The sequence below is a fragment of the Anolis carolinensis genome, unplaced genomic scaffold, assembly GCF_035594765.1.
Source record: "Anolis carolinensis isolate JA03-04 unplaced genomic scaffold, rAnoCar3.1.pri scaffold_12, whole genome shotgun sequence".
Classification (NCBI taxonomy): Eukaryota; Metazoa; Chordata; class Lepidosauria; order Squamata; family Dactyloidae; genus Anolis; species Anolis carolinensis.
This window is the reverse complement of record NW_026943823.1, coordinates 15019287-15043535: the sequence shown is the minus strand read 5'-3', so window position 1 is coordinate 15043535 and position 24249 is coordinate 15019287. Positions and strand designations below refer to the sequence as shown.

The following is a 24249-nucleotide window of genomic DNA, read 5'->3' as shown; positions in this document are numbered from 1 at the left end:
TTAATTTATCAATCCAAATGTACAAGCTCACATTTTCCTCATTCTACAATATCTCAAACACATCACATTGCATACAATCCGACAGCAAAAAAAAAAAAAAATCAAGGACATCCCCAAGCATATTTCCCATCAGTCTTTTAACTTTTCCATTACAACTTCACTATACATCTCTCCACTACACACCCTTCATCTACCTATACATATTTTATTTTCAAGATTATTATTATTAATTTATAATTCAAAATGTATAAGTATACATTCTTTCCTCATTTTACAGTATCCCATACATATCACATTGTATGCAATCCAACGATAAAGAAAAATCAGAATCCAACATCTTTATGCATATTTCTTATCAGTTTTAGACTTTTCCATTACAACTTTACTACATATCTCTCTACTACATCCTTTTATCTACTTATACATGTTTTATTTGTTGTTATTATTATCGTTATTATTGTTATACCTTTTCCCCCCTCTTCCCTTCCCCTTTTTAACCTTCAACTCCTTCCCTTTCCCCTTCCTCTTCCTTCTCCTCCTCTTCCTTCTCCTCCTCGTTCCCCCTTCCCTGCCTCCTCCTCCTCCTCCTCCTCCTCCTCTCTGTCCTACATTTTCTCTTTTTCCTCCTTGTCCTTCTTTTTCCTCCTCTTTCTCTCTCCTTCTCTTCCTCCTCCTATTTCTTGTTGGGCGAGTGTGCTTATTAAGAAAAGACCTTCCCCATAAATGCCCCAGAGTAACTTATTAGCAGCAGCGTGACCCAGCAGCAGTGGCCAAAAGTGATAAAAAGAGCAAAAACACACAAACCAATGTTATCTCTTCCTTTGGAAGCTTTTCTTTGTAGCAAAATAATATTGTTGGAAGGGATGGAAGGAGCTGGAAGGGATCATAGAACCATAGAGTTGGAAAAGACCCCAAAGGCCATCCAGTTCACCTCTTCTGCCAAGCAGGACATCACAATGAAAACATCCCCAACGGATAGCCATCCATCCTAAGGGTCATTTAGGCCAACTCCCTGGAGGCTAGGATTGCAGGCAGGGTTGCTGGCTGAGGTCCTTCTCTACCTTGCTTTTTGTGGAGCTTTTGTGTACTAGATGTGTGGGTTCCCTTCCAGGTGCCGTCGGGACTCTTCATTCCCAGCATGGCGGTGGGGGCCATTGCGGGGCGGCTCCTAGGGGTCGGCGTGGAGCAGCTGGCCTACTTCCACCACGACTGGGGCATCTTCAAGGGCTGGTGCAGCCCCGGCGCCGACTGCATCACCCCCGGCCTCTATGCCATGGTTGGGGCGGCTGCCTGTCTAGGTAAATGTAGGACTCTTGCTGCACGCGGATGTGTCTTGGGTGCCAGTGTGTCTCAGGCTTGAAAGCCAGGGCAGCCATAGAAAAGACCTCAAAGACGTGACTAGCATACAGGCTTTGGGAGAAGTATCAACCAGCCAAGGGTTTCTTCAACCTTTCCACTCATTACACTTTTATGTGACCCCAGGTATATAGATATATAAAATGGGTATAAAACCCAAACATTTACTGTTAGCGTTGTCAAGGCCTAAAGCAAGTACTAGCTGACATTCAGAAGCTTTTTAATGTTGCCAAAATTTTTGAGACCCCATTTGGTGTCAAAACTCCCAGTTTCAGAAGCCCTGATTCAGTTCATACACTGAGGTCTTCTGGGGGATGTCTGTTTCCATTGGCCCATGCCAGGCAACTGACTTCTTTACACCAAAGCAGGTGGTTTTCCCTTTTGCTGACCAGTTCCCTGGATCCTTTAATGAAGCAGGAGCTAAGTAATCCATAGGGAGTGCCCTGCAGCATCACATGTGTGTACCCGTGTCTTTCAGGTGGCGTGACTCGCATGACAGTCTCCCTGGTGGTCATCATGTTTGAGCTGACGGGGGGCCTGGAGTACATCGTGCCCCTGATGGCCGCTGCCATGACCAGCAAGTGGGTAGCAGATGCTATTGGCCGGGAGGGCATCTACGACGCCCACATCCGCTTGAACGGCTACCCGTTCCTGGAGGCCAAGGAGGAGTTTTCCCACAAGACGCTGGCCATGGACGTCATGCGCCCCCGCCGCAGCGACCCGCCCCTGACCGTCCTCACCCAGGACAGCATGGCTGTGGAGGACGCCGAAGCCCTGGTTGCAGAGACCACCTACAGCGGATACCCGGTGGTAGTCTCACGCGAGTCCCAGCGCCTGGTGGGCTTTGTCCTCCGCAGGGACCTCATCATCTCCATCGGTGAGTCTTGGAGAGAGAGGTGTCATCCCTTCCTCTGGATGTCACTTCAGAAAGATGGTGGGCTGTCCTCTTTCACCAGGGAGGTTCACTAGATTTTCTATATGGGAGGGGGATGGATAGGATGGAGAGGATTGGGATGGATCACTTTTGGAGGCCTCTTTGGTCCCAAGGAGGCTCTAGTGCGTTTCCTTGTGAAGATAAAAAGTGGGGTACCAAGAAACATAATAATAATAATAATAATAATAATAATAATAATAATAATAATAATAATAATAATTATTTTGACATCCATTGGGCTACGGAATCAAAATAATAATAATAATAATAATAATAATAATAATAATAATAATTATTATTATTATTATTATTATTATTATTATTATTATTATTATTATTATTATGTTTCTTGGTACCCCACTGAAAGTCTTTGACAATACATTATTATTATTAACATAACGACGTTGTATGGCACAGCAAACAAGATAGATATGCTGGATTTCGTTTCGCAAAACCACAAGTCGAACACTTCCCAAGTGTCTAGGACTGTGTGATGTATTTTCTGATGATGTGTGCAGATCCCAGTAGGGTGGCCTTTTGCAGTTGGCAGATGGTGATTTTGTCAATGTCTATTGTTTCCAAATGCCGGCTGAGATCTTTTGGCACAGCACCCAGTGTGCCCATCACCACCGGGACCACCTGTACTGGTTTCTGCCAGAGTCTTTGTTATTATTATTATTATTATTATTATTATTATTATTATTATTATTGACACAATGACATTGTATGGCACAGCAAACAAGATAGATATGCTGGATTTCGATTTTGTGATATGAAATCCAGCATATCTATCTTGTTTGCTGTGCCATACAATGTTGTATCAATAATAATAATAATGTATTGTCAAAGACTTTCACAGACGGAATCACTGGGGTGTTGTGTGGTTTCCAGGCTGTATGACCGTGTTCTAGCAGCATTTTCTTGTGACGTTTTGCCTGAATCTCTGGCTGTCACAGAGTACCCTCTGAAGATGCCAGCCACACAACATCCCAGACAACACCACCACCACCACTACATTACACAATTTTTGTTCCTGGGTTATAAATGTCATATAGCAGCAGATTTTGCTATAGTTTTTTTTAGTGAATATCTAATAAGAGTTCTCAACCAATTCAACATAGTTTGTAGCAGTTACAAAAATGAGGTTTCTGGAGTATAACAACTACTTTCAAAGTATGTACTGCACAATTTGCACTTTCAAATCAGGGAATCTTGTTACATAGTGTAATAATAGTGTACGTGTGTCAAACTCAAGGCCCACAGTCGGAATCCCACTCTCCATGCCACTTCATGTGGCCCTCCAGATGCTGGGCTCCAACTCCTGTATTCCTCATCATTAGACATCGTGACTAAAGCTGATGGGAGTTGGGATGCAGGCACACCTCGGGGACTGCTGTTTGTTCTGTTCAGTCAGGAGAGGGGTCTGGATCAAGATACGAGGTTTGCAAGTAGGATGCCTGCCTCCAAAATGCCCTTCCACCATTCCTTGGAGTCAGAGCCACAAGGGCTGTTGGGTTGCAGTTCCCATTATCTCCTGTGCACATGGTGCATAATCAAAAGTGATGGGGTTTCTCATTCAATGACATCTGGGGACCCAAACTGGGTAAAAACTAAAGTGCACCAACCACTAAGTAAAATAAATTATAGTTGGCTGTCTGTATTCATGGATTCTCCATCCACAGCCCTTGGAAGGCAACCATAAAGCTGACGTGGCCCTCAATGTAAATGAGCTTGATGCTCCTGTCCTAGTAGAGCATTTCTGAGGCATGGAAGGGTTCTTGTCATGTTTTGGGGGCTCTCCTTACCCACTTTTTCAGTGAGAGACTCTTTTATTTACAACAGGAAATGATCTGAAATCATTCCTTCTTTCCTTCCTTCCTTCCTGTTTTTTTTTTTTATAGTCCTCCTGGCCTTGGGGTCTGGGGCAGCTATTCAGCAGTTAGGATTGGCACAACAACTCATGGCCTTTCTTCAGCAGGGAATGATATGGGTCCAACGGCCAGTGTCCAATTGCTTCTCAATGGGTACATCAACGCTGTCGAAATAATGTGGTTTGACTTTGACTCTAGTGCAACTGCTATGGCTCAGTGCTAAGATTTCCCTGGAGTTGTAGCTTCTCCTCCTAGAGAGTCCTCATGTCTCACTAAATGATACCCCCCAGATGTCAAATTGCATTACTTGTATAGTTTAGATGCACCAAGGTCACACCCTTGGACGTCTCCTCTATCTCAAGGGCCATTACAGTCACTTCTCTCTCCATTTCCCCCAGAAACCGCCCGGAAGAAGCAGGACGGGATCGTGAGCACCTCCATCATTTACTTCACAGACCACTCCCCGCCGCTGCCCCCCAGCTCACCCTCCAGCCTCAAGCTCCGCAACATCCTGGACCTCAGCCCCTTCACAGTCACAGATCAGACGCCCATGGAGATCGTGGTGGACATCTTCCGGAAGCTGGGCCTGCGCCAGGTCCTGGTCACGCACAACGGGTGAGGAAGGGCCACCCTCCTATGCCACGCTTGCCCTGCAACAGCCAGGGATTAAGCTCTCTGCTTGCCCATTATGGAAGTCTTACTGTAAATCCCAGCTTCCTTACGGCTGTGGGAATGTGGCCTCCAGGTGGTGATCATGCTTCCTTCACCCTCCAAATAACACCTCTGCTAGTTTTGTTTTTTTCATGTCAAGAGTGACTTGAGAAACTGCAAGTCCCTTCTGGTGTGAGACAATTGGCCGCAAGGATGTTGCCCAGAGGATGCCCAGGTGTTTTTGATGTTTTACTATCCTTGTGTGAGGTTTCTCTCATGTCCCCGCATGTGGAGCTGGGGCTGACAGAGGGAGCTCACTCGCTCTCACTGGATTTGAAAGGCTGACCTGTCAGTCAGCAGACCTGCCGGCACAAGGGTTTAACCCACTGCGCCACCAGGGCTCCTTTTTGGATATAGTGATATATATTGATATCTATCTTCTATCTATTGAATATTTATTTATTTATTTTTCAAACGTATATGCCGCCACTCCCCTAGGGCTCGGGGCGGCTTACAAGAACCGGCTAAAATCAACAATTTAAAAACATCTTTAAAAACGTCTTAAAAACATCCTAAAAGCACCTTTTAAAACATCAATAACAGAACTCAAAAGCCGTAACAGGCTGTCCCCAAGTTACAAGCATGACTTACAAACACTCCTAGTTAGGAAGAGGACTGAGACAACAGGAAGTGAGAGAAGTGCCGTCCTCCCACCTCGGAAGGGAAATTCACTCCTGGAAGAGTTATTATGAGGGGAAAAGGGTCTCTACTGAAGCTATATCTCCAATACTTGTTTCCACAACAAGCCAACATTTTCAAAATCAAATTCTCACAGGGACAGAAAGTGAGGTGAAATCTTCTGAACTGGGGCATAGACAGCAAAGGAAACACCACAAGGGTATTCACCCTTCCCTATGTGATCCAAAACTTATATATATAACCATATGTGTGTGTGTGTGTTATATATATGTGTGTTACACTCAAAAAAATGTCCCTGATTTGACAAACAAAGTTGTTTTACATACAAATTCAACTTAAGAACAAACCTACAGGACCTTCCTAGTTCATAACCTGGGGACTGCCTATATATAGATATGTTGGTGGCCTAACAGCTACCAATTCAGAGTGGCATCCTCTACAACAGTGGTTCCCAACCTGTTGTCCATGGATCACCAGTGGACCCCAAGACCTAAAATATAGTCCATGGCCCCACTGTTACACCACTGCAACAAGAGTGACTGATCTTGTAAAACCCTCTTATAGTGCCGAGGCAACGGTGATGTTGGGAGAGGAGAGGCGGACTACCCACGAAAGGTCGCGACAAGCCTCCCGACTGCTGCTTCTCCTCTTCTCTCCCCGAGCAGAGCTGTTCCATGTGGCGCCTGGAAGTGGGGGGCGCCTTGGTGTCTTTGTTTTTAGTCCTGTTCCTGGGGTTATTTGGGGTGCCGATTCAGAAAATTACACTGGATAGACCACATCAGCTCTAGATGATTAAATATGGTTTTCTGTGGGCGAGCAGATTTTTTTTTCATGTCAGGAGCAACCGGAGTTGCTTCTGGAGTGAGAGAATTGGCCGTCTGCAAGGACATTGTCCAGGGGACGTCCGGATGTTTTGATGTTTTTATCATCCTTGTGGGAGGTTTCTCTCATGTCCCCGCATGGAGCTGGAGCTGATAGAGGGAGCTCATCCACACTCTCCCCAGGTGGGATTCGAACCTGGCAGCTTTCAGGTCAGCAACCCAACCTTCAAGTCACTTAGTCCACTATGCCATCTGGGGGCTCCGGCGAGCAGATGACGACTACTGGATGGCCTGTTCTGTATCAGAAGCTAGAGCTGATGTGGTCTATCTAATGCAGTTTTCTGCATCAGCACCCCAAATAACCAAATTGAATGTAAAGTTGACCAAAAATGGATTTGTAACCTTTTTGGTACTAATTTTGGAGTGGTCCCTGGTCAAAAAAAGGTTGGGAACCACTGCTCTACAACCTGCACTTTGGAGAGCAATAGTAAGCATTAACAGCATTCTGTTCTGGACAAAAGGACACAAAGAAACAGACAAAGCAATTAACAGGCAATAATGAAGAATACATTGTATTTACAAATGATACATAACAACATAGTGTTGCCAAATACAGCAGCTGATCACAGAATTACAGCTAAACTCGATTAGGATGTCTGGCGGCGACTGCGGTTTCTTCTGCCACTTCTTTTGATGGTTTTTAAATAGTTTAGTTATGATTCCTCCCTGCTGCACATTTAATTTCTTTTCTGGATCTCTTCTGTTGATGAGGCAAAAAATCTTGGGAGCCGTAGTTCTGAGGAAGGGTCTCATTTCACAAAGGGCACAAAATGCTGAACAATTATTCCTTCTGGCAAAAAGAAGGGAAGACATAGCTTGAAGTGGACTACATTTGGGGGAATGGATCTCCTGCATTAACTCCTTTTCTCTCTTTCTAGGAAGCTGCTGGGGATCATTACCAAAAAAGATGTCTTGAAGCACATTGCACAAATGGCCAACCAGGACCCAGACTCCATCCTCTTCAACTGAACGGGGCCACAAAGCACAGGCCTGGACTCCTCAAGGCTTGGACTCCAGAGACTTGTTTCTCTTGGCTGAGAATCCGGAGCGGCCTTTACAGCGTTTTCCATCTGGAGCTAATGATAATCATGTTTGTTTTTTTTCTACAAGATAACGGATTGCACTATATAATCTGTGGGAAATTAATCTTCTCTTTAGAAGAAAAAGACCTTTATTATATCGTTCTTTTGGAAGTTGGATTGGGAAAGAGTCCACGAAGGAGTAAAAGAAGTGGTATAAGTTGAATAATTTATTCATGTTGCTTTGCTGCCAATTCCTCAAAATCTTGAAGGAAGGGAAGGGGGCAGTTATCCTTCCCGGAAACTGCAGAAATCTCGGCAGGGCTTTCGACTGCATTCCTTTCTGCTGAAGCCGCTCCTCTCGCAACATGCAAATTGCTCACTGGGATGACCTTTGGGTTGTTGTTTTTTTAAAGATCACTATTTAAACGCTCTACAAGTGCATTTAAGATCTTGCTTTACTGCTTTGTGAATGAGAGGAGTCCTTTCCAAGACCATTTTGACTTCCGCTCCTAACCAGAATGACTTCTCTGTGCCAGCGGCTAGCAGATCCTTGGCAGATTAAGCCTACTTAGCTTTACCCAGAGGAACCGCAGCCGGCCGCATCCCTCCAGCATAGAACATATTCTAGATCTCTATAAAATAACCATTCTCCACCTGGGATCCAGAGAGAGCAAAATTCTTGCTTTTTGGTTCCTCTCAACCCAACCTGAGATTGCTTTTCATCGTCTTTTCCGATTTTCTGCAAGAATTCCCTTGCAAATGGGGAGGAGGCTGTGGAAATCAGCACTTGGGAGCTGAGTAGTCTGCACTGCTGTGAGTTTTCCAGGCTGTATGGCCATGTTTCAAAAGCATTCTCTCATGACATTTCGCCCACATCTATGGCAGGCATCCTCAGAGGTTATGAGGTCTGTTGGAAGTTAGGCAAGTGGGGTCTATCTATCTGTCTGTTTGTGGAATAATGTACAGGGTGGGAGAGAGAACTCTTGTTGGTTGGAGACAAGTGTGAATGTTGCAAATAGACAGCTTGATTAGTACTGAATAGCCTTGAAGCTTCAAAGCCTGGCTGCTTCCTGCCTGGGGGACATCCTTTGTTGGGAGGTGTTAGCTGGCTCTGATTGTTTCCTGTCTGGAATTTCTTTGTTTCTGAGTGTTGTTCTTTATTCACTGTCCTGATCCTAGAGTGTTTTAATACTGGTAGCCAGATTTAGTTCATTTTCATGGTTTCCTCCTTTCTGTTGAAGAAAAGACAAGGCAAGAGTTCTTTCTCCCACCCTGGACATTCCACAGATATATAGACCCCACTTGCCTAGTTTTCGATAGACTTGACAACCTCTGAAGGTGCCTCCTATAGAAGTGGGTGAAATATCAGGAGAGAATGCTTCTGGAACTTGGCCATACAGCCTGGAAAACTCACAGCAACCCAGTGTCTTTCCCTTTGCCAGAAGCCCCCAGCTGCTGTGGCTGCCTCATCTTCCCTGACTGACCATATTTACAAGGGAGCTTCTCTTTCCTCCTCCTTGGACTCCCTTCTGACCCTCCAAAACCCCAAAGAGAAAGGTGAAGGGAACCGTCCCCTGTGCTTCCGTCTCCCAGAGCTCTGGCAAGCCAAGGCGGTTTCACCCAAGATGATGTGCAAACCTGAAAGGCCGGTCAGAGCTGCACACAGCCGGGGGGGGGGGGGGGGAGGCAGAAAAAGGGCAGGTCCAGGCCCCCCTTCTCTTGCCTGCAGGCTGTACAAACAGGTGCCACACTGACCTACATTTCTGGCCAAGCCAACCTTTCTTGTCTCACCAATTCACCTGAACACAACACAGTCATACTGAAGGGAGGCTATTTTGCAAGACCTGGCTTTTTGTTTCCCCTAAGGTTATTAGCCGGCTCTTCAGCTTAGAAATGGAGATGAGCACCAATCCCCAGAGTCGAACATGACTGGACTTAACATCAGGGGAAACTTTTACCTTTACTTAAGGTTATTAGTGGTAAAAGCCTGTCGAAAAATAATAATTCCTGGCTTAGCAGAAGGGGTTATGTCTCTGGCAGATAACAAACACGGAATAGGGAGGGCAGGTGTCCTGATCTGTGTCCAAAAGCTTGAAGGGAAACTGGCCAGGAAAGGCTCAGCTTTGGTTTTCCATTGCACCACTTGGTCCCTGCCCTGCATTGCCGTCTTTTGCCTGCCTTTCTCTTAACTGGTTTTGGTGAGGGAGAGCTCCCTTCCCACTGGCAAATGATGGGCAGAAAACTAGCCTGAACCAGGCTGAGCATTGTATGGAATGGAGTCCACTGCAAGTCCCACCACATTGACAAGACGGTGCGGTGCTCCCTTCCCTCCTCAGCCTTTTCTTAAGGGAAAGGAGTTTGGATTTCTAGTCCTCAAGGGCCCCAATTCTGGAAGGAGCCCACATTGCGGCTGCTAACAAAAGGAGAAAGCTGAATTGCAGGGTCCCACACACAACTCCAGTGGCCTCAAGTGTCTCCTGCTGTTTCCAAGTAGGTCCATCTGGCCTAATGGTGATATCAAAAGACAAAAGCAGTGTCGATTTCCAAGAGGTCCTCCCGGTGGGAAAACACTCCACCAGTGTTACCCATCCAGCCGGAAGGCCCCAAAATAGCTGCCAGCCTCATCACCATCATTGATGTCCAGCGTTGAGACAGAGACGAAGAGCCTGTCCCCGGCCCGGAGGTCGAAGAGGCCACCCTGGTAGAGAGCGTGGAGGCCATAGGTGGCATCCTTGGCCCAGCACTTAGTGCCCACCCCTTTCAGCAGCAGCGCATTCTGCCTGGAGCTGTCCTGCAGGTGGACACACTGCACCAGCTGGTGGCCCAAGGCCTGAGCCCCGGAGCCCTCCGTCGGGTAGCGGAAGTAGACCTGTGTGTAGACGTAGTACTTGCCCGGCTGGCGGATGAGCAGCTGGCCACCCTGGTAGCTGACGTTCTGGAGGTGGGCATGCATGGTCTGGTCAGCCCAGTGGCCAATGGGGTGCCGGCAGGACTGCGGCAGCTGCCCAAACTTTGCCAGAGCCTCTGTAAGGGGGGGGGGGGAGAGAGAGAAACAGAAATTAGGGCTTCGACATGGAGCCAAGTTTGATGTAATTAATAACAACAACAACAACAACAACAACCTTATTTATATCCCACCACCATGTCCCCAAAGGGACTCGGTGAGACTTACAAAGGCACTCCAGGGTGAATATATAATATACAGCAAGTAAAAAACAGTACATATGTATAAAATAAGTCACATAAAGTTATAACAGTTCTTGTCAACACATACAACACAAAATCAAAATAATACAATTTAAAAACATCAGTAAATAAAACTAGCTGCCATCAACTCACAAAGTGCCAAGTGTCAACTTCATATGGGCCCATTCAGCCTACTCGAGGTCAAAAGCCTGTTTGAACATCCATGTTTCAGGCTGGAATGGAAGGACTGAAGGGTGGGGGCTAATCTAATCCCTTTTGGGAGGGTATTCCAGAGCCAGGGAGCCACCACAGAGAAGGCCCTCTCTCTTGTCCCCACCAACTGTGCTTGGAACGGTGGTGGGATTGAGAGAAGGGACTCTTCTGTTGATCTGAAATCCCACACTAGTTCGCAGGAGATGTGGTCACAAAGATAGGTTGGTCCCGAAGTGTATAGGCCTTGAATTGAACACGGAAACTTATCAGAAGCCAGTGGAGCTGCTTCAACAAAGGTGTGGTATGAACCCTGTAGCTAGCTGTAGTTAGTAATCTGGCAGCCGACCTTTGCACTAGCTGCAGTTTCTGAAGTGACTTCAAGGACAGCCCCACGTAGAGTGCACTACAATAGCCCATTCTGGATGTAACTAAGGTGTGGACCACTGGCCAAGTCCGGCTTTTCAAGGTACGGCCGTGCATCTCCATGTCATGGGTCAAAAATGCAGTGAAAGGCCTGCTCTGAGAAAAAGAGTGATAAATCTGGCATGGCTTTTGGGGAAGGGAAACCAAAAATCTCTAGGAGGAGCGGCTGTGGATATTCAGCCTGGAGAAAAGGAGGCCAAGAAAACGGGATCCCAGTGAGGAGGAAGGGATGAGGTTGGTTTTTGCTGCTTCAGTCAATAGGCCACAATGAAGTCATGGATTTAAACTGCAGAAGAGATCCTCCTGAATGGTTAGAGCCCTCCAAGTGTGAAATGTGCTGCTTCTGGAAAGAAACTTCTGGAGTTTCTTTCCATTTCTGCAGGCTGGCTGGTTGATTGAATCTCCCTGCCTGGTCAAAAGAGGTTGGATTAGATGGCCCTTGAGGGTCTCTTTCAACTCTGAATGTATGAGATCTAGAAGCGGGACTGGGAAGCAGCAAGATCCTGATGCTGTTGAACTAGCATTACACAGCAGACTTTTAGCCACTGATTCCCTCCCATTATATGGGGCACTGGTAATGGATCCTGGAAGGATATTTCCACTCAGCCAAAGGCCTGCTTTCCATGACAGGGGCAGACCCTCTGGATCGATCCCTTGGGCTTCCTGCTCCATCAGCTCCCTCTCTCCTGCTCCCAAGGAGCCCTTGCAGAGATCTCCTTCCTCTCGCCTACCTGGCTGGACGGGGCTCAGCCGTCGGAGCGTGAGGTGCGCTGAAGGCCTCCCTCCCAACGGTTGGCTGGTCAGCGGCTGGTCGGAGGAGAGCTTCTCTGTGGTTCCTGCAACCAGAAGGAAAGGTCAGCATTGCGCCAAGCCTTTGGGGAAGCCCTGTCTTTGGGGAAGGCTGCCAACCTTCTGCTTTTTGAGATCACGGTCTCTTCTGACCAGAGGGGACATTGCTGCCCACTTTTTAATACTTTGAAGAAACTGACCTGCATCGCTTATGATCTGCCCTGTGAATATGTTTTATGCCCACATCTATTCAACCCATAACATGGGATGCTCTCTTGCTCCCTGGTTTATTTATTTTATTTATTTATTTCCAACATTTATATCCCGCCCTTCTCACCCGAAGGGACTCAGGGCGGCGTACAAAATTGGCAACAATTCGATGCCTACGCATAATTGAAACAGCAATGAAAATCCAATTAAAACAATATAAAAATATAAAACATATGATTAAAATCCATTCATCCAAAATCCTCGTGCTGTAGCCATAAATCAGTCCGGGTCGTCTTTATCATTTAATCTTCAAAAGTCTGGGCACAAAGCCATGTTTTCAGGGCTTTTCTAAAACTCAAAAGGGTTGGGGCTTGCCGTATTTCTCTGGGGAGGGTGTGCCACAGCCGGGGAGCCACCACCGAGAAGGCCCTGTCCCTTGTACCCACCAGCCGCGCTTGTGAGAGCAGGGCCTCACCAGATGACCTTAGGGATCTTCCTGGCTCATAGGAGGAGATACGTTCGGACAAGTAGATTGGGCCAGAACTGTTTAGGGCTTTATAGGCTTTATAGGTTCCTGCCCCAGACTCACCTGCCTGAGCACTCTTCTGGATAACGTCCTCCGTCACCTGAAACAGGAGTTTGGGGGGAAAGCAATGAATACAGAGTGTGAGGCATTTTCCTGGGATATTAATATATCTACTGTTCCCCCTTCCTTGCCCTCCCCAAGGGTCCGGTTACAATTGGAAATGGGGGTGCTACCGTGTTTCCCTGAAAATAAGACAGTGTCTTATATTGATTTTTGCTCCCAAAGATGCTCTAGGTCTTATTTTCAGGGGATGTCTTATTTTTCCATGAAGAAGAATTCACATTTATTGTTGAACAAAAAAAGGAACATTTATTATATACTGTACAGTAGTTGTCATCACAAATCAGCATAACCAGACAAACTGTGAATCCTATCAAGAATTTCTTGTTACTACCATTATTTCCATGTACAACACTCTATGGTACGTACATCTACCAATCCTGCATGCTCTGGTGTTCTGTTCGGCAGGCATGCTTACAAACAAAAACTTTGCTAGGTCTTACTTTCGGGGGAGGCCTTATATTTAGCAATTCAGCAAAACCTCTACTAGATCTTATTTTCTGGGGACATCTTATTTTAGGGGAAACAGGGTATGCAGCTTTTAAAAATGCATTTGCCTCTGCTGCAACCAGGAAGACTTTGGAGGGCAGAAGCAGGGACCTGGGTAGAGGAAGAATAAATCCGCTTGCATTCGGGGCAAACCGGGTTCTTGCTCAGAAAGCTTCAGCACCAGATTTGTGGCATGGAGCACGATGCTTTGGGCCATCTTTCTGCTGGAGCCTCCTCCTTGCCCACTCCCTTAGTGGCTCATGTGTTGACTTCTTATCCCTGGTGTTCATGGGCTTCTCCTATTACATTTTGTTAAAAGTGAAGGAAGGGCCCTGCCTGAAACCCTGATGAATAGTGACCGCTGCCCATCAGAACTAGCAGTGTCAGAAATATTAAAAATTAACTAGGTATTTTTACTTACAAAAATGTGAATCGAGCACTGTAAGGGTTAAATAAGCTAGCATCACCCTGAGGAGAGTGAGTAGGGCAAAGCCTGTTAGAGTTAGTGGGCCAAAGCTAGCGTTGTCCTGAGGAGAGAGAGAACGCCTCAGTGTTAGTCAGCCTCTGTGAGAGAAGCCTCTGTATGAGGCAGGCCTCTGTGTGAGAGGGTCCCAGTGTGAGAAAGCCTGGTGTGATAACCCCCAGGTTGAAGGCCTCATGTATGAAGCCTGTGAGAGCAGGCTCTGTGAGAGCGAAGCTGTTTATCTACATGAGAAAGAAGCCCAGCATGGAAGCAAAGAAGGAAGTTAAAGAACTTTGTGTTATGGAAATTTAATTTTTGCAAATAGTTCAACCATATTATTTTGCTATAAAGAAAAGCCTCCTAAGGAAGATATAACATGGTCTGTGTCTTTTTGTTCTTTTTATCACTTTTGGCTACTGGTGCTGAGTCACGCTGCTGCTAATAAGTTACTCTGCTATACATTTATGGGGAGGGTCTTTTGTTAATAAGCCCGCTTGCCCAACAAACAGCACTATGGTGGGAGGGATGAGTCCTGTGTGCTAGCGTTGTGGTTTATGGTATGCTCATATGTGGTGTGAATGTCCAAAAGTAACAGCTTTTTGGCAAAACAATATTGAAGAAAATGAAAAAAAACTATTTACATTATCACTTCAAGTGAACATGGATTTGATGCTAATGGGATTTATAGGTAACAACAAGGTCAAAATAAAATTTCAGGAATTATTTAAAGCTATGATTTTAGCAGGGCAAGCAGTGCTAGCAAGGGGTTGGAAAGATGGGGAAAATGTACTATGGAAAACTGGAATAACTACTTTTACGATCAAGTACAATCCACATGACCTTGGAGGTGTCTACGGACAACGCCAACTCTTCGGCTTAGAAATGGAGATGAGCACCAACCCCCAGAGTCGGTCACGACTGGACTTAATGTCAGGGGAAAACCTTTACCTTTACCTACAATCTGATATTATACTTGTAGCATGTCTAACTCGGGATGCTACGCGTGAATGTAAAACAAACAGAACGAAAGATAAATGAATAGTTAGTATGGAATGGATAAAAAGCAGCAAAGCCCATTTGAAAATTGTACAGAAATTAAGGAAACTCTGCTCATGGATAAAGACATAGAAAAGGGATGTACAATCTGTTGTCGAAGGCTTTCATGGCCGGGATCACAGGGTTGTTGTATGTTTTTTGGGCTGTGTGGCCATGTTCTAGAAGCATTCTCTCCTGACGTTTCGCCCACATCTATGGCAGGCATCCTCAGAGGTTGTGAGGATGCCTGCCATAGATGTGGGCGAAACGTCAGGAGAGAATGCTTCTGGAACATGGCCACACAGCCCGAAAGACATACAACAAAAAAGGATGTAGTCTGGGTGATGGGTGGAGGGGGAAATAACAAAACAAAAAAGGACTGGCAGCACTATTCTATATGGGCATCAAGGCTTGCAGCTTAATGTATTGATATGCAAAGTCAGCATTTGGGAAAGGCACCCGTCTTCTGGACAGACAAAGAAGCTGCCAGTGCTGATGGCGAAATGCTTGTAAGGGGCAAAGGGGGTCCCTGGGTGGGAGTCTGCCCATCTCCCACAAAGCCCTCCCCTCTTGTGTCTGGGCAGCAGAGGAAGGGAGTGCCCAAGGCTCACCCCAGTAACATAATTCTTGATGCTGCTGGCCATCTTCAGGCAGGACTGGTTGCCCACCAGCTCCTCCCAGTTGGAGAGATCCTGGAGCCGGTTGAGCAACACAAGGCACCGCAACTCCTCCGAAGTGCCTTGGGCCTCGGCCTTGAGCTGTGGAAAGAAACAGAGAAGGGAGAATAAATCGCTGGGGAGCCAAACATCCTAACGGAGACTGAGGTTGCAAGCAATGCCTCTTGGAGGGCACCAGAGATAGCTTTATTACTTGCTTAAGGAAAGATTTAGGAAAGGCACTTACTGCTCCCCTCCCCAATGCAAAAGTGCCAAGATTCCTGAGTGCAAATTCTACACAAGGCCGTTCCCAGTGGGCATATAGGAATCTAACACTATGTAACTTCGCAAGGGGGTTGTGCAATCCCTTCCATAAAAACTCACTCCTGAGTCAAGAGTTTGGCAAGAGTTCGGTGTGTTGTCTCCACATTGAAAAAGGGTCTCTTGTTTATTGCGTACTTAAAGCAGCCCAGGCTAAATCCAGATGGGGTTTGCATGTATGTAAGCAAAAGGTCCCAGGTTCAAATCCCGGGAGCGGAATGAGCGCCCGCTGTTAGCCCCAGCTCCTGCCAATCTAGCAGTTCGAAAACATGCCAATGTGAGTAGATCAATAGGTACCACTCCGGCGGGAAGGTAACAGCGCTCCATGCAGTCATGCCGGCCACATGACCTTGGAGGTGTCTATGGGCAACACTGGCTCTTTGGCTTAGAAATGGAGATGAGCACCAACCCCCAGAGTCGGTCACGACTGGACTTAACGTTAGGGGAAACCTTTACCTAAGCAACTAAGCCCTTTCCCCAGACACGGCAACAGCTGCACAAGGCCGGCTGCCCAGCCTCCTTCCCAAAGGCCACCAAAGCTGGGAAGGGAGGAAGAAGAAGCCAAAAGGCAACCCAAGGGGAGCGGATCCGTCCCTTTCTGAGAGGCAGCAAAATGCCTCAAAGGCTGACTCACTCGCTCCAACCAGATGGCCTGTTGTTGCTTTTCAGCAGTCAGTCACCAAGGAACTGGGTCAGCTGTTGGGGAACGAGTGTAAACACACCAAACGATACACACAACGGGACACGCCAAGGGCAGCCACGCACTGGCCGGCTACTCTCCAGAGATGCTGATTCAGCATATTGTCTGCAAAGCCAAGGCAGCCTTCCTGCACAGTGTCGGCCCCCTCCCCACCATCCACCAGCAAAATAGTGGCCATCCACATGTCCACGGCATTTGGCACGTGGGCCAACCAGCCCCTCTTCCCACTTGTAGCTGATTATGTGAAAAATGCCTTAGAGGAGGCAAAAACTGATCTCTGGTTTCTGACGGCTGCTGAACCCCTCTGATTGTTTACCCCTCCAACCACCAGGCAAAGCTGTCTCATTGTGCTTCCACTGACGTGCATGACCTTAAATGATCTCCAATGTTATCTCCTGGCTGCTTTCTCCCAGTTTGACCTCCTGCCAAGGAAAGACAGGGATGTGTTTCCAAACTGGAGAAACAAAACAAACTGTGTTGCCTTCCCCCTTTTGCCAAAATGGGGACTGGAGCGAACATTCCTGAAGCCACAGGCCTTTGGGGTCCCATTTCTGAGAGGCCAGGCCTTTCCTCGCCTACGAGACCAATCCCATTTCTTCTCCTGGTGCCGAGGTCTCAGTACATTGATGCTTACATGCGGTTTTATGCCTTTTTAGTTGGACTTATCACCATGACATGGACTTTGCCTTTTTGCCTTCTGGCCAACATGGCTCTCTCTGCCTTTGAAAACAACACACACACACACACACATATAGAGAGCCCAGCATCCTGCTATCGACATACACAAATGTTAACTCCACTTTACACATGTCTGCACCTCTTTGTGGTCACTGTGGAAGTCAGTAATCCCTTCCAACCTTTATGACAACCCCAAAGCCTTCGGGGACTCAAATATTTTACTGCAACAGCTCTCCCGAAGCAGGTATTGTGGTGGGGAGAGAATGCAATGTATTGGATTCACAGGTTGCTGTGAGTTTTCCAGGCTGTATGGCCATGTTCCAGAAGCATTCTCTCCTGACATTTTGCCCACACCTATGGCAGACAACCTCAGAAGTTGTGAGGTCTATTGGAAACTAAGCAAGTGAGGTTTATATCTGCTTGAGGCAACGGTGAATGTTGCAACTGACCACCTTGATTAGCACTGAATGGCCTTGCAGCTTCAAAGCCTGGCTGCTTCCTGCCTGGGAGAATCCTTTGTTGAGAGGTGTTAGCTGGCCCTGATTGTTTCCTGTTTGGTATTCCCCTATTTTTGAGTGTTGTTCTTTATTTACTAGGATTTTTTTAAATACTGGTAGCCAGATTTTGTTCATTTTCATGGTTTCCTGTTGAAATTGTCCACATGCTTGTGGATTACAATGGCTTCTCTGTGTAGTCTAACATGGTGGTTGTTAGAGCGGTCCAGCATTTCTGGACCATGTTTGGTGCTACCTCATGGCTAGGTACAAAGTGCCAGCTTCTCTTGCTGAGATCCGTTAGAGATTGTTATTATTGTTGATTATTATATTTATTGTTAGCCTACTTTTCTCTCTTGACAAGGAACCAAAGTGGGTTGTCTGTCCAAAGGTGTCACCTGTCCGCATTGTGTTTTTTCCCCCTCCTCCCCATCAAGGAGAATGGCCCTTTGGGGAGCTGCCGCAGCAAAACTATAAACCCCGGGGCAGGGTGAAACTATGAGGAGCCAGAGGGGAGCTCCCAATTGTGGCATTCTCCAATTGCTCTGAGCAACACAGAATATCAGCTACAAGTGGTCTCCATAGTCAGGATGGGGGCCACTTGGGCTATAAAAAGAAGCCTTGATTCTGCAAGGAAAGCATTGAAGACCCCCCCTCCCCAGCGTTGACCATATCTGCTCTGGATGGCATGCACATTTCAGCTTTGGATTCAGGTTCTTGCAGCCCTAGAAACATGGGTCACTGCGTGAGAAACGAAACCCAAATGAGCTGGGAAGCTCTTTGGGAAGCAATACTACAATGCCCCACCCATCCTTCCTCAGACGCAAAACAAACACGCAAACACACAGCCAGACCTGTTGCCTTCTATCAAAACATGCCACTGGGTGATAAAGAGGCACGAACAGCCAGGAAAGACCTCAATGCAACCAAAACTTGGGAGTAGAGAAAATATCCTCCTCCTTCCCCAACTACAACTCTGATTGTTCCTCTGGACTGGCTCTGCGGAAAGAAGCTTGAGAAGGCTGCATTATGCTCATCGGCCTCCAAAGTGGTTCTGTTTTTGAAGTGACCTCCAAAAGATGAAACGGCACCTGGCCTTCAGGAGTTTGCCAGTCTTTACAAACAGAAGCCTGGCATTCTCAACATTACCGTAGCCAGAAAACAAACTTTCCAAACACGCACCTCCATGCTTTGCCTCTTGGTTTCGATTATCCCTGCAGTTGCAGAGAGACATTGACCCTTGTAGCCTTTAGAAAAAGGTGACCAAAAGGCGAAAACAGGAGGGGAGCGGCCCAGAAAACTCTGCCAGCTTTCTCTTTCTGGCGGCGAAATGGGCAAGAGCCGTGCTCATAAACAACGCATGGGGTGGTTTTATGAAGCCACCAGGAAACAGGCTTCCCAGAAGTGGTTACTTATTGCATAAAAAGGTGCAAAAGAGATACAGCGACCAACTGAGAGACTGCTGGGCAGTTTTTTCTACTTCTTGAAGGGGCTTTTTTTTTTTTTTTTGTAATCGGCGCACATCTGCTGCAAATGGAGAAAATTCCCTCCTCTCCAAATCCCTCTCCTATGCAAAGGGACTCTGATTTGGGCTGGCCTTGGATGGAAACAGAACTGGGCTTGGAAGAAAGGGACCCCACCCCACACACACACACACTTTTCCATACAAACCCAAACAGGCCCTGCTCCTTCCATCCACTAAATGGATGGGAGATCATGCTGGACATTTCTCGCCTGTATCTTCCCAATGAAGCTGGACAACCTGAAGTGCTGCTCTGTGGCAACACACCACATCACATACCCTGCAGGAAAAGCACATTCGAATCACCCCTGACAGGTGGCCTTCCAGCCTCCAAGGAAGGTGCCTCCACTGGACTCTGAGGCAGAGAGTTCCACTGCTGAACAGCTCTTCTTACAATCAGGAAGTTCTTCCTCATGTTCTGGTGGAATCTCCTTTCATGTAATTTCAACCCACTGTTTTGAGTCCTATTTTCCAGTGCAGCAGAAAACAAGCCTGCTCCCTCTTCTTTATGAGATCCTTTCACATATTTATACATGGCTCTTATGTCTCCTCTCAACCTTCTCTTCTGTAGGCTAACCATACCCAACTCTCTAAACCAGGGGGCCCCAAACTTTTAAAACAGTGGGCCAGTTCACGATCCTTCAGACCATTGGAGGGCCGGACTTTAGTCGGCCACCAAGCAATAATAATTAATAACAATTAATAATAATAATAACAACAATAATAATAACAAAGAGGGTTGGGAGAGACCCGTAGGGCCATTGAGTCCAATCCCCTTCTGCCTTTGTGCACTGAAAGCACAAGCAAAGCACCCCTGACAGATGGCCACCCAGTCTCAATGTTAATAATAATAATAATAATAATAAAGAGGGTTGGAAGAGACCCCTTGGGCCATTTAGTCCAACCCCCTTCTGCCTTTGTGGACCAAAAGCACAAGCAAAGCATCCCTGACAGATGGCCACCCAGCCTCAATGTTAATAATAATAATAAATAATAATAATAAATAATAATAAATAATAATAATAAGGGTTGTAAGAGAAGAAGAGACCCTTTGAGTCATTTAGCCCAACCCACTTCTGCCCTGGTGCCGTGAGGGTCGGATAAATAGCTTCGATGGGCTGCATCCGGCCCCCAGGCCTTAGTTTGGGGACCCCTGCTCTAAACTGTTCCTTATAGGGCATAATCTTCTTTGAGATGATTCTCATAGGGATTATTCATGGTCTCCAGAACTTTGACTGGTTTAGTTTCTCTCCTCTAGACACCTTTCAGATTAGAGTCAATATCTCTTTTAAGTTGTGGTGCACATATTTCTACACAGAAGAGTGAAGAGTTCAGACCAAAGCAGAATGAAGGGGCGCCATAACTTCCCTCAACCTAGACAGACTAATTCAACCAGAGAAGTCAGCCATAGCAAAGCACCTGATGAACCAACCTGGACACAGCGTATTATTTGAGAACACAGAAATGCTGGACCATTCAAACAACCACCAAGTCAGATTACACAGAGAAGCCATTGAAATCTACAAGCATGTGGACACAATTTCAACAAAAAGGAGGAAACAATGAAAATCAACAAAATCTGCTTACCAGTATTAAAAATACCCCTCTAAATCAGGACAGTAAATAAAGAACAACACTCAGAAAACAGGGGAATTCCAGAAGTGAAACTATCAGGGCCAGCTAACACCTCCCAACTAAGGATTCCACCAGACAGGAAGCATCCAGGCTTTGAAGCTGCAAGGCCATTCAATGCTAATCAAGATAGGCAATTGTAACATTCACACTTGCCTCCAACAGACAAGAGTTCTTCCTCTCACCCCGGGCGTTCCACAAATATTGTAAAAACCACTTGCCTAGTTTCCAATATACCTCACAACATCTGAGGATGCCTGCCATAGATGTGGCAAAACATCAGGAGATAATGCTTCTGGAGCATGGCTGGAAAGCCCGGAAAACTCAAGCAATCCGGTTCAGGTTTGTTCTTCTCCCATAGATGAAAGGGAGGCCCAAAGGTGTCAAAGGTTTGCCCCGAGGGGCCACTAGGCACACTTCCCTTCGGCCTGCCATCCATTTGTCCCTTATCTCTGCCAGCTTTGCTTCACTGCTGGCCTCACAATCTGATATTTGCAAGTCCTCCAAGACTTCAGGTGAGAGAAAGGCAGCATCCTGCTATCAGATCCTGGCCCTCCCTTGAGCTGCTTCTCAGCACGTCCTCCATGGATCCCTTCTCAAGGAAAAAGCAGTGGTTAAGAGGGCCAGCGGAGATTGTATTATCTTAGACTTTTAAGGAACAATTGATTAAAAACTGTGTTGTCCAAGGCTTTCATGGCCGGAATCACTGGGTTGTGGTGAGTTTTCCGGGCTTTATGGCCAAGTTCCAGAAGCATTGTCTCCTGACGTTTTGCCCACATCTTTAGCAGGCATCCTCAGAGGTTTTGAGGTCTGTTGAACACTAGGGAAGTGATGTTTATATATCTGTGGAATGTCCAGGGTGGAAGAAAGATCTCTTGTCTGTTGGAGGAAAGTGTTAATGTTTCAATTAATTACCTTGATTAGCATTGAAAAACCTTGCAGCTTCAAAGCCTGGCTGATTCCTGCCTGAGGAATCCTTTGTTGGAAGGCATTAGCCAGCCCTGATTGTTTCCTTTCTAGTATCCCCCCATTTTCCGAGTATTGTTCTTTATTTACTGTCCTGATTTTAGATTTTTTTTTAAAATACTAGTAGCCAGATTTTGTTCATTTTCATGGTTTTCTTCTCTCTGTTGAAATTGCCCACATGCTTCTTCTGGGTTTCAATGGCTTCTCTGTGTAGTCTGACGTGGCAGGGAGCAGGCAGACTGTGAAGCTGCAAGGCTATTCAATGCTAATCATGGTGGTCAACTGCAACATTCACACTTGCCTCAATCAGGCATATATAAACCCTACTTGCCTAGTTTCCAACAGACCTCACAACCTCTGAGGATGCCTGCCATAGATGTGATCAAAACGCCTGAAACCTCTTTTGTTTTCCCGGGAAAGGGCTCCGACGGTTAGGAAAACTCCGGGCCCGGTTTGCTTTCGCTTTGGGCGCCTTTCCTTGGGACCTTTGTGTGGGAGAGACAGAGCCCCCGCCCTTCTTGAGGAATTTAAAGGGGAAGCGACCCCTTTTTGGAGCTGACCTTTCCGAGGGCGACGGTGAAGTAGACGAAGAGGCCCGAGGCGGCGGCCACCTGGAGGGCCAGCAGGGCCAGCGCAGCCACCGCCAGCCAGCCTCCGCCGCCACGCCGCTTCGGCACGGGAGCCCCGCCCGGAAGCATCATCGCCGCCGCAGAGTCCGCCGAGTCCGAGCGGAAGTAGGGCTGGGGGCCCGGAGCCGAGGCGGGAGACATGGCCGAAGGGAGAAGGAACGGAGCGAGAACTGCGGAGGGACGGCGAGCCAGTGCTGCCTTGGGCTCTGCGGAGAGACACGCCCCCTTCGGAGGGACACGCCCACTAAGCGGGAAGGGGGCGTGGCCAAGGCAGGAGTCAACAAAGGCCCAGAGGCGCCACGTGGAGAGAGGGAGGGAGGGAGGAAGAGAGGGGCGTGGCCAAGAAGAGGAGGAGGGGGAGGGGGAGGAGAAGAGGAGCAGGGGAAAAACAATGGGATTCTGGCCTGCATCAATAGTGTTGTGTATTGTGGATGAGTGAGGAAGAGCTGAGGAGCCTTATTTTATACAAGCCTAGGAGAAATTCAGAACTGTTAGAAATATTTATGTTGAATTCAGTAATTTTTCCCTTTCATTGAATATACTGCGTAATTATTTCTTAGCCCCATTCTCCCAGTTTAGTCCATACAGTCAGCCCTCAGTATCCCTGTTGTTTTCAACCATGGATCCCATCTCAAAAATGTTTGGGAGAAGTGGGGTGGAGTTGCAAAAAGCAAACCTTGATTTGGCACATGCCAAGCACAGTGCCAATTTACAGGTATACCATGCTGTAGCCTCCCAACATTTTACAGGTGCACAGGTTCACTCCAGCATATGGTTTGAGTAGTTTGCCATTTTATGTAAGGGAACGATTTTACATTCTTAACTTGAGCATCCATGGATTTGGTATCTAATAATAATAATAATAATAATAACTTATTTTTATACCCCGCCCCATCTCCCCGAAGGGACTCGGGGCGGCTTACATGGGGCCTTGCCCGATAAAACAATCAAATATCGAAACACAGCAATTATAGTGTGATTTGTATTATGTTGCCTATGTTTTGTCCTATGTTGTTTGGGCCTCTGCCCCATGTAAGCCGCCCCGAGTCCCCATGGGGAGATGGTGGCGGGGTATAAATAAAATTTTATTATTATTATTATCACCAAAGTGAAAGAAGAAAGTGCAAAAGCCGGGTTGCAGTTAAACGTCAAGAAAACCAAGATCATGGCAACTACACCTATTGATAACTGGCAAATAGAGGGAGAAAATTTGGAGGCAGTGAAAGACTTTATATTTCTAGGCGTGAAGATCACTGCAGCCAGGAAATCAGAAGATGTTTCCTTCTTGGGAGGAGAGCAATGGCCAACCTTGACAAAATAGTGAAGAGCAGAGACATCACACTGGCAACCAAGGTCCCCATAGTCAAAGCAATGGTATTCCCTATAGTAACCTATGGATGCGAGAGCTGGACCATAAGGAAGGCTGAGCGAAGGAAGAGAAACACTTTTGAACTCTGGTGCTGGAGGAGAATCCTGAGAGTGCCTTGGACCTTGGCAAGAAGATCCAACCAGTCCATCCTCCAGGAAATAATGCCCAATGGCTGCTCCCTGGAGGGAAGGATATTAGAGGCAAAGCTGAAGTATTTTGGCCACATCATGAGGAGACAGGAAAGCTTGGAAAAGATCACGATGCTGGGGAAAATGGAAGGAAAACATAGAACAATAGACAAGACAAACATGGCTCCGAGTGGGCCTCGAACTCATGACCTCCTGGTCAGAGTGATTCATTGCAGTGATTCATTGCAGCTGCTCTCCAGCCTGCGCCACAGCCCTTGAATTTGAA

General features: G+C 46.8%; 2 protein-coding genes across 4 annotated transcripts in view; one reads left to right on the top strand and one right to left on the bottom strand.

Moving 5' to 3' along the window:
- The window catches only part of clcn5 (chloride voltage-gated channel 5), a 35520-nt gene extending 27876 nt beyond the window's left edge, over positions 1–7644 (top strand). For all 3 annotated transcript variants that reach the window (XM_008121642.3, XM_062963998.1, XM_008121643.3), the window contains 4 exons: positions 1112–1298; positions 1835–2233; positions 4560–4776; positions 7271–7644. In XM_008121642.3, the coding sequence (XP_008119849.1) occupies positions 1112–1298; positions 1835–2233; positions 4560–4776; positions 7271–7361 (894 nt within the window). In that variant the 3' untranslated portion in view covers positions 7362–7644. The remainder of the gene's footprint in view (positions 1–1111; positions 1299–1834; positions 2234–4559; positions 4777–7270) is intronic.
- LOC100562710 (tumor necrosis factor ligand superfamily member 10) lies at positions 6878–22694 on the bottom strand. Its single transcript, XM_062963999.1, has 5 exons — positions 22398–22694; positions 15480–15626; positions 12825–12861; positions 11968–12072; positions 6878–10438 (listed from the first exon to the last, which is right to left on the bottom strand). The coding sequence occupies exons 1-5, from the start codon at positions 22605–22607 to the stop codon at positions 9996–9998; spliced, it is 942 nt and encodes a 313-aa protein (XP_062820069.1). The 5' UTR covers positions 22608–22694; the 3' UTR covers positions 6878–9995.
- Between the last annotated feature and the right edge of the window lie 1555 nt (positions 22695–24249).